The 10,444-nt window shown below is 39.2% G+C and overlaps 1 protein-coding gene across 1 annotated transcript; it reads right to left on the bottom strand.

Annotated features, from left to right (window-relative positions):
- Positions 1-4,195: 4,195 nt before the first annotated feature.
- Positions 4,196-5,278, bottom strand: LOC114543410 (phthiocerol/phenolphthiocerol synthesis polyketide synthase type I PpsB-like). The gene has a single exon (XM_028562398.1). It carries the CDS (start codon positions 5,273-5,275, stop codon positions 4,196-4,198), a length of 1,080 nt encoding a protein of 359 aa, XP_028418199.1. The 5' UTR covers positions 5,276-5,278.
- Between the last annotated feature and the right edge of the window lie 5,166 nt (positions 5,279-10,444).

Below are 10,444 nucleotides of genomic sequence, written 5' to 3'. Positions count from 1 at the left end.
CATCTTTACAGGCTTTAGTGCTCCATCTTCCTCCAAAGGTGATTCGCTTCTCGTACATTTGGACCCGTCAGGATCAAATTTTTGAATACGATTGACATACCGTTCACCATTCCTATATACAATCTCTTCTTCTAGCAATGTTTTTTCAATGTCGTGTGCCATTGCATGAAAATCTTCATCGCTAGGATTGACCGGCAAATCAATCACAGAAGCAGTGGGGACTGTGATTTCTTCTGAGAAGGTTCTTCTAAATCCAAATACAGTTCCAGACCATGGGAACGTATCTTCACCACTTCGTTCTAGTTGAGGAATTGAAATCACGCCTGAAGTGACAAACACAAGCTGAATCTGTTTGAGATACCCCTCTCTGTTTAAAATTTCTTGAGAAATCAAAAGACAGCTCTCAAACGCAGAGCTATGAGCAGCATCAAAGTTGCGCGCATCCATATTGAATTTGCTTCCATCACAGGCCAGAAATTGATCACCATTATCTTTTGATTAGCTTCTATTTTAGCCAATACTTTATCTAGCGATCGGGAAAATGCATCACGAGATTCATCTGAGGTATCTCGTTTGTCAACAAAATCAACACTTCCGCTTTGCGGGACATGCTGTGCAAATCGTTCAGCAAACTTACTTTGGTCTCTCAGAATCAGCCAAACATAATGCTCACGAACTTTTGAAGAACCAGACTCTAACTGCTGCCAACCAAATGTGAACACTGCGTTATCAAATTTCACTTCCTCTCGATCTGACAGTATTTCTTCTATGCTAAACTGGTCAATAATCATCAAAGCACGGGCACACTGATCCAAAAGGAAAATGTTAAACGCCTTTCCTTTTTCTGATTCTACGATCTTTGCGTAAGCATAAAACTGCTGCGTGTACGTTGCCTTTCTCAAAATGTTGATGCGCTTAATCTCCTTTGGTACAGCTTTAACAACAGATTTGATGTCCAACAGAATGGTTGTCTGTAAACATGCATCAATCACCGAAGGATGCAAGACATATTCTTCTGTATTAACGATTTCTTCAGTCGGGCATATGAGAGAGAGGGCTTCGTTGCCACTGGACCACGCTCTCACTATCAAATCAAACTGAGGACCGAATGCGAATCCCGCAGTCTCACGAGCTTTAAGAAAATCTGCCCTTGACCATTCTTCCATTGAAGTTTAAGAATTTCAATATCGTAGATATTTACTTTGGGAGGCTTCTAAAATAAAACAGATTTGAATAAGCGTTAGGCTAAATGAAGATAAGCACTACGCTTTCTACCTGAACACGAAGCCTTGTAGTGATTGTGTCGTCGTTTAGGTGCAACCCAGAAGTTATAATAATAATAGCTGCCATTATTTAGTAATTAAAACACGAGAGAGAGCGTTGATATTTAAACCGCGAGGCGCAGCTAAGAGTTTAGATATGAGAAAACGGGAATGTTTTAAACTATTTCAAATACGCCGTATACCGGCTTCACAGCTCATAATCGATGAGTAGCAAAACAAAATGGCCGATAGTTTTGCTTGAGAGAGATCAAGAGGAAATAAAAACACTTTTTGAATGTTCAGTTCCCAGATATTTAAAACAAATCAAAAAATATGAGATAAAAATATTTAGTGGTAAATAGAACTGACAAAAAGCGAAAAGCTTCATTCAGCGAAATCATTCAGCGAAAGATTGACTGAAATTAAATCAATTGCCATCGATGTATAGTTATATTTTTATGCAATGTCTTTTCGCTCATAAAATGGTAGTTATAAAATTATATAGCTATATTATAAAACAATTATACCACTCGCTCTCGTTGTACATGGCTGATAGCCATATCAGTCATATACGACTCGAGCACGTCAACTGCATTAAAAATCGTAACACATCATTATCAGCTTTGACGTTATAATGACTACCACTACAGGAAGGATTATATGACTGCATGCATTTAAGTGCCTATAACATGGTTGCGGTATTTAAATACAGCAAAAGTTTAAGGTATTTTAAAAAACTTTGCAATCAGAGTTTGTTATTCACATTATAATTCTTGGATTTATTAGCCTTTATATTAACCGGACGTGCATGATGTCAAATTGGAAATGGCAAATCAGTTTTCTTTTGTTTAATTGAGTTGCAAGTTGACAAGCAAAACATAAAAAGCGAACGTTACGAGAGTTGAGATAACGCGCGAAACCGTGGCCGAAGGCGAGCAATTTTGCGAGCTTTTCTTAGCTCAAACAACATTCCCAATCGATCAGGCCATCCAAACACAGGAAGCTATCAAGTAATTGTTTAATAACAAAAACAAGGTAGTGTTATATATCTATAAAAAAAGTTATATAGCTATAAATCTTTTAATAAAATATTACCTTTCGATCCATATCTGTCATCAATACCAAGCTGAATGGAGCCTTGAGAGACATTAGTTCTCTCTCGTCCCTTTCCACTGCAGTGATCTGAAATGATTTATTTTCACCAAGGGATTTTTCAGGTAGAAGACGTGTTCTTATCTTGTGCGAATCATTCTCGGATATAGACATAGACTATCGAAATGATGTTACGAACATCTGGTGCTGCCCGTGGAGACAAGTGCAAAGACATGGCAAACACCATCTCTATATAAACAGCGGCAGGTATCAAGGGGTTTGAAGATTGAGAAAATTTGTGATCCTGGAGATATGAAACATCGTGCAAATTGATTTCAGATTCCCAAGCCTGCAAACCACTGAACGTTTCCGTCGGCACTGCTTTACCAAGAAGAGGATGGAATGTGTTGATTTCCTTATTTTCTTCATTAGTGTTGTGCTCATCGTAAAATGTAACACATTCTGGTGGACGCGCTTCGGTACCAATACTTTGTCTCTTGCCAAGGATATGTTGGACGGGGGAAAAATGTTTTCGATCCAGAGCCTTGCACTTTGTTCCATGATAAGGGCACACCATTTACGAAGAGACTAGCCACGCAATTTTGAAGAAATGATAAGTGCTGGCTTTTAACTGATTGTTTTGGGAGAGTTTGAACTACAACGACGTCGTTTGAACGTAGAGAATCTGATGGATGATTGTGAGACCAAGTCTGACGAACATGGTATGAAAGCTGAGGTACTGCGTTTATTTCAATGAAGAACCGGTGACCATCCGAAAACATCTTTTTTAATACGGGCTCCAGTAAAACCGCTTGTCGGATGTTACGCCACCAATGGTCAAGTGATAAGAGACTACCAGGCAACTTGGTGCCGGTAACAGTTGAATAAAATGGCAAATGGCTTGAAGTTTCACAAACTTTGAATTCCTTTGTGAGATTAAGGAATGCTTGCTTTATTTCATCCATTTCTCTACTATGGTATGCTCGGGTCGTAGTGAGTTTCTTCCACAAAAGATTTCTTCTTTCCCTGGACACATGGTTTTCCACCAGCTGCATTGACCTTTGGCTACCAGATAACACAACATTACCTGGGCTATTCACGGCGGCAACGTCGATCTCATTTGTCAGTTGAAGATCTTGCAGCATATGTCGAGCTTCCTCTTCTGTCATCCCAATGGCAGCCATACAACCTGTTGGTGAACATTTCTCGTGAAGTTGAGAGCGAAACAAAACCAACTGCAAAGCTTTATTCAAATTTAATGCTCCAGATGCCCAGGCTGCAGATATTTCTCCAAGACTATGACCAATAACTGCGGACGGTGAAACACCCCATGATTTTAGCAGCTTGGTTAAAGCAAAATGTATGGCGAACAGAGCAGTCTGTCCAATTGGGTTTTCATGAATTCGCGACGTTTCTTCAGGTTTCTTAGCTCAGAAATCAAGGACCAGGGGGCATGGTATTGTTTAAGGAGTGCGTCAATTTTTTCAATGCTTTGCTTGAATTTTGGCTCGTGAACTAGCATTTCTCTCGCCATACCATACCACTGTGCACCTTGACCACCATAGAGGAATACGGCTTCACGACGCGGCTTAGCGACGACCCCTGTAGCCACCAATTCTTCCCATCCATTCTCCTGATCAGAGAACATATCCAATGCCTTTGCTGCATCTTGAAATGATAGAAGCTAATCGCCAAGCGATGGAGTTGAATTGTGTACCTTTCGTTGAAGGAATAACAAATATTATCTTTAAGAAGTTCGTCGTCATCAGGCTTTATCTTTAGCGATAAAGACACTTTTCTAGCCATTGCTCTCAATGATTCTTTCGACGCTGCCGACAATGTTAGAACTCTGTTGGATGAATTCTGCTTGGGATTATAGTTGTTGGCCTCGCTGTTACTTCCCTAATGATTGCATGAGCATTTGCACCACCGAATCCATACGAAGATACCGCGGCGGTTCTCGGCTTATCACCCTCGGTTTTCCAAGGCTCATTGGAAACTTGAACAACCATTTTTCTCTGAGACAATGAGCTGTGGTTTAACTTGTTGAATATTAATAGTAGGAACAAATGAGCATGTTTTATCATCAGACATGTCTTGATTAGTCCAGCTAAACCTGCTGTTGACTCCGTATGGTTTACGTTTGATTTCACTGATCCTACACGAAGTAATCGTTTACCACTATTGCCATAGACTGTTGAAAGTGATCCTATTTCGACGACATCTCCAACGGCTGTACCGGTGCCATGTGCTTCCACGTACGTTATATCGTCCTTGGTCAGATGTGATTCTTGAAGAACTCTCCTAAAAAGAGTGGCTTGTGCTACCTCACTAGGGGCTGTCATTGGAATGGCGGTTTGGCCATCATTATTTGTTCCGCAAGCCACGACCTCTGCATAAATATCTCTATCCTCTAAGGCTGTTTGGGTTGGTTTTATCACGATCGCAGCTACACCTTCACCTCTCCCATAGCCGTCACCTTTGATATCAAAACATTTGCAACGACCATCTTGGGCCAGCAGCCCAGTTCTGCAGCATGCCGTGTGAAATTGGTTTCCAATAAGAATTATATTAGGGGCGCAAATTATGGCCGCGTCACACTCGCCAGTTTGTAAGTGTTGAAATGCAATGTGCAAAGCAACCAAAGATGAGGAACAAACTGTATCCAACGCGATGCTAGGGCCAGTTAGGTTGAGCGAAAAAGAGATCCGGTTGGCTATAACTGACATAGAGCAGCCAGTTGACGAGAACTGATCAATCTTTCTAATATTCGAAGGATCAAAAACAAGTACACTATATTCCGCGCACATAGATCCGACATAAACGCCAGTTCGACATTGTTGTAAGTCCTCAAGCGGTATACCGGCGTCTTCAATCGCTTCAAAGACAACTTGAAGAAGTATTCGCTGTTGGGGATCCATTGAACGGCTTTCGCTTGGAGAAATTTTAAAAAACTGAGCATCGAATCCTGTAATATTTCAAGAAATGCGCCAGTAAGGATGTAATGCTTCCCTGGCGTGTGCTTCCCTGGGTTAAACGAATCTGTGAACTCCCTTGCGTCTGGCCTGTTCATTGGATACGAGCCTCTACTACATCGACCTTCCACCAACATATCCCAAAATGCATCTTTCGAGTTTGCCCCACCTGGAAAACGACAACTCATTCCCACAATGGCAATCGGATTGGATTGCTTGGTTTTAGCGTGTAATCCAGATAAACCTCGGCTTGTATTTCTACTAGATTTGTATCTTTTTGTAATGTTGAACCACTTTATGATTGACAAGTCAAGGTTACTTCCACGAAGATTAAAGAGCTTTCCGAGTAGAGACAGGTACACAGGTAGTATAACCAAACCATGAAGTAAACCAAGAAAAACGATACCAACATTTTGAAAAATGTCTGAAATACCATAGAGGAGGTAAATCCCGTTGGCATCATTCCAAGAAATGTGCTAAGCCCACCTAAAAAAACACTTCCGCCTACTTTGCTTAGAGCATCGATGACACGGAGTTCAGGAGTTGTTGCCTTGGAGGAAACAAAGTGGAAAGCGACATGTGCGTTGTAATCTACAGAAAATCCCAAAGCCATAACAAGATTAATCATAGAGATTGAGTTCAAAGAGAAATTCCAGATGTACATTAGACCAAACAGTTCAAATATAAGAGCACCGAATCCTTATATAAGACAAAATATTACTACAAAGTGATTCATAAACAGCCAGGATATCAAAATAATTGAAATTCCAGCAACAACCAAGTTCTTGATGGTTTCATTAAGTACATGAGCATACTGTTCAAAGTATATAAAAGGCAAGGCAATAGCAAATGCACGAGCATCCGCTGAGTGGAGATCCTTTCGAATGCTCGCCATCATATTTCTTTGAAAGTTTGAGTCAGGATCACTCTTACAATATACTAGTATCCTTGAAGCCGTCAAATGAGTTTATCTTTCGAAAATTTTACATCCTGGGCAAACCTTTGATACTCTGGGAGTGAAATAAACTCCTTCAAGTAGTGATGGAACATTCTGGTATTATCGATTTTGATCTTTCTATTCTGTGCCCACCATATATATTGGGATAACCACGATATCCTTCTTGGAGAAAAATATTGGTTACTTTCAACACGAATTTCGACTTAAGAGTATATTTTCTGAATTTCAATACTCGAGTGATCAGTTTTTTCTGGGAAAAATGCTAACTTCGTTATTAAGGTGAAAGTTTTCTTCATAAACATTTAAGGTATCTATTAATCAGATGTAAGTATTCTTTTGGCAAATAGCTTCCGCCATCCCTATTAAGGGCACAAAGACTCGCATTAATATGCCAGGCTTCCAAACACCGCCTTTGTCCATAACGATCATTAGTGGTAATGACTTTTGAATCGTTCCACCCAATGTTATGGTTAGTTTGACACACGTGTTCCGGCAAGGCTGATTTTGAACTGTCTAAGTTCGAAACGGCCTTTTGATGTTCTTTTAAACGTGTGCCGAACTGGCGTTTTGTTTGACCTAGATATTCTTTTTCGCAATCACCACATGGTATAGAGTATACAGCATGAGTTTTCTGTTTAGTCGCTACGCGATCCTTGGGTTTCGCGAAAATATGTCCCAATGTCTGAAAGGGTTTTAAGGCAACTTTCATACCACAATTATTCAGGATCCTCCTGATTGGTTCTGCAATTCCCTGAATGTATGGAACTATAGCAAAACCTGTGTTTGAGGAATCACCCTCTGAGGAATTGCATCTAGTTGAGACAGGGGATTTTAAACAATCGTTTAAAAAGTTTCGTGGATAATTGTTCTCTCTTAGTACACTGAGGACATAATCACGCTCGTTGTCCCTAGCAACGCGATTGGATGGTAACGCCTCAGCTCTTTGAAACAAAAGTTTTTGCAGCAGAATTTTATGACTTTTTGGATGGTGTGAGTAGAAGGATAGATATTTGTCCGTATGTGTAGGTTTACGGTAAACGTCAATTTCTAACTGCCCTTCGATATTTCTATGAACATAAGTATGCAAAAAAGCCAACTTTCCCTCACTCTCGCGCTCTACAGTGAATTGAATTGATGGCTCAATAGAATTCAAATGTTTCAACAAATTATCGATCTCATTTTTGTTAACCGCAGAGGCCACATCGTCAACATATCGTTTCCAAAACAAAGGTTTGACCGGACTAGAGGCTAAAGGTCTTTGCTCGACATCTTCCATTACTCGGTTAGCAATTACTGCCGAGATCCCCGGTCGAAACATATTTGAGAAAATTAGAATATTTTATACACTGCTTTGATTTGATGTGTATTTGGGTTGGTTAATATACATATATTTCGTTCTGCCTGACAGATCACTTTTGTAAGTGCAATAGCTTACAATAGGCTTGTATGTACTTTGTCGTCTTTTAGGAATTTTATGTTGGACAATAATATATTCAGGTGTTCTAGTACATGGAAAATGACGATTTATCTTTCTTTAAAAATTCCATGGATGCAAATTTAAATGATTCCGTAATCAATCTTGAATATTTTTTTGAAAAAAAGAACGCGGGAATTAAACGAAAAGTTTTACTAGTTAGTGTTTTACCCTGAGCTAACTAAAGGAGTCAATTGCCTTATTCTATTGTTTCATTGTTCCATTGCATTGTTCTCTATAATTTATGAATAGACGAAAAACCTTTCTCGTCGCTTTTGTTAGCAAATTAAAATTCTCATTCCCCATACTTTCGTGCACGATAACTCTTCATGGTTGAGTTAAAGACAATTGGCTCGGACGTGAACCTAAAAGTGTTGTATTCTGGTAAAAGTAAAATAGCGACTGTTTATTTTAGATAGATCGTACAAGTTTGTTGTATACAAGACGCAGCTCCGTTCCCGGGCACTTTAAATAAAATGTAAAAGCCTGTAGTGTTCCTATATTTTTTATTTAAAGCGCGGCGAACTCGCGAAGATTCATTCGAAAGTTGATAATACATAAATTCTTGTATGGATAAATAGAAATAGATGTCGTTATTATTCCACGAATAAAACGACATACTTTAACACGTTTTAATTCATGTTTATCGTAAATTTTGAAAAGTGTCCGCTGTCCGGTGTCCGCGTTTTCCAATAAACCACACTCATAGCATTAACAGCGACATTCGCAATCGAATGACTATGCTTTTGAGTGACTCGAGTCGTGCGCACATTTTTATCATTATACATTTTAGAACAGCTAAATTTCTTAAAACTTCACAAAATTTCTTCTCGACAACTGCACTGTGTTCAAAGTTTGAAAGTCCGAAAATTTTAGAGGGGCTGAAGCAGACAAATGGCTACCCTGTGTTAAGACTTTGGAATAATTAGTTAGGAATAATTATTATTCAATGACGTAATATTTATATGTGTATATAAATGATTTCTGATATGAAATATACATCTTTTAACACTGAATGTCGAGTACATAACATGGTGTCAGGTGTCGGATTTTTTTAACAAAATGGAACAATTAAAGCCTCCAGGTGAACTTTGCCTGGAATGCCTGGAAGGAAACTTAGCAGAAAATTGGCGAAAGTGGATTCAAAGCTTCGAACTTTTTCTCATTGCGAGCGAAATTGGCGAGAAAGTCCAGAGAAAAGCGAGAAAGTCCAGTGTGCCCATAGGAAGCCCATGCAGACAAATGAGTTGGCCATTTAACTATACAACTAGTGACGTAACTTACTATATTATTGGGAAGGATGGAAACTCTCGCCTCAATTTTCAACATATTCACAAATTAAAACACAAATTACTATAGTAAAACGGCACGTCGGCTGCTAAATGCCTACGGTAGGTTTAAGTTGAATAATCAAACTATACTTTCATAATAAAAATAGTGCTGAATTCAAAGGAAAGCGCTGAAAAAACGTACACAAACTTTGTAAATTTGCCGAAATTTTCGTGAATACATGCGGGATGTAAGTACCTACCTAAAATGGCGGCGGCGGAAGAATCTGATTGGTCGAGAAAGGTAAGCAAAGAGTGATCGACCAATCAGATTCTTTTGCCAGCAGCCATTTTGGGTGGGTACTTACATCCCAGAGTATAGTTTGATTATTCAACTTAAACCTACCGTAGGCATTTAGCAGCCGACGTGCCGTTTTACTATAGTAATTTGTGTTTTAATTTGTGAATATGTTGAAAATTGAGGCGAGAGTTTCCATCCTTCCTAATAATATAGTAAGTTACGTCACTAGTTGTATAGTCAAGTGGCCAACTCATTTGTCTGGGCTTCCTATGGTGTGCCACGTTTCTACACGTAGCCGGCGAAGAAGCTCGTGCCGTATTTAACGCCTTCGACTTGGCCAAGGAAGGTGATGAACACAAAATCGATATCTTAAAAGACAAATTCAAACAACGAATTGAAGTTTATGAGTTCACGGCAACCAGGTATATAGTCCATCGTATTTATCGCTACTCTGGTTTTAGTAAATGAAAGTAATCACCACACAAAGATTAACTTTCACGACCCGTGAAAGTTAATCTTTGTATGGTGATTACTTTCATTTACTAAAATTCAAACAGTACTGTGAACCACGAAAGAATTTAACGTTTCTACGGCATCAATTTTTCACACGATCACAAGGACCAACTGAGACAATCGATGCTTTTGCTACCGATTTAAGAAACAAAGCTAAACATTTCGAATTTAGTACATTGACTGATAGTCTTATACGTGACAGTAGTCGGAGGAATCAGAAGTGATCAAGTACGAGCAAGATTACTTCGTGAAACGGACCTATCCTTACTAAAAGCCATCGATATATGTCGTGCGAGTGAAGCAAGTGCAAGAGAGTTGAAAGAATTTAACGATGACAACGACAAGTCCCTTCATGCACTGCAAAGATCTAAATTTACTTACCCGAGTAAATCGCTAAATCCAAAGTTGTATTCAAAACAACATCAGTCCACCCAGCAGTCAAACTATGGCTACGTGCAACGAAAGTGTGGAAATTGCGGTGGAGAACATTCTAGTTATTAAAAGGCCTGTCCAGCTTTTGACAAGATTTGTAATAATTGTCGAAAGGAAAACCATTTTGCTCGAGTTTGTCGATCGTGATCAGAGCCAGTGAATAAGCAAA

The sequence above is a fragment of the Dendronephthya gigantea genome, unplaced genomic scaffold (genome assembly GCF_004324835.1).
Source record: "Dendronephthya gigantea isolate DGI-Jeju-01 unplaced genomic scaffold, DenGig_1.0 000454F, whole genome shotgun sequence".
NCBI lineage: Eukaryota > Metazoa > Cnidaria > Anthozoa > Malacalcyonacea > Nephtheidae > Dendronephthya > Dendronephthya gigantea.
This window is presented reverse-complemented; position numbering and strand designations above follow the sequence as displayed.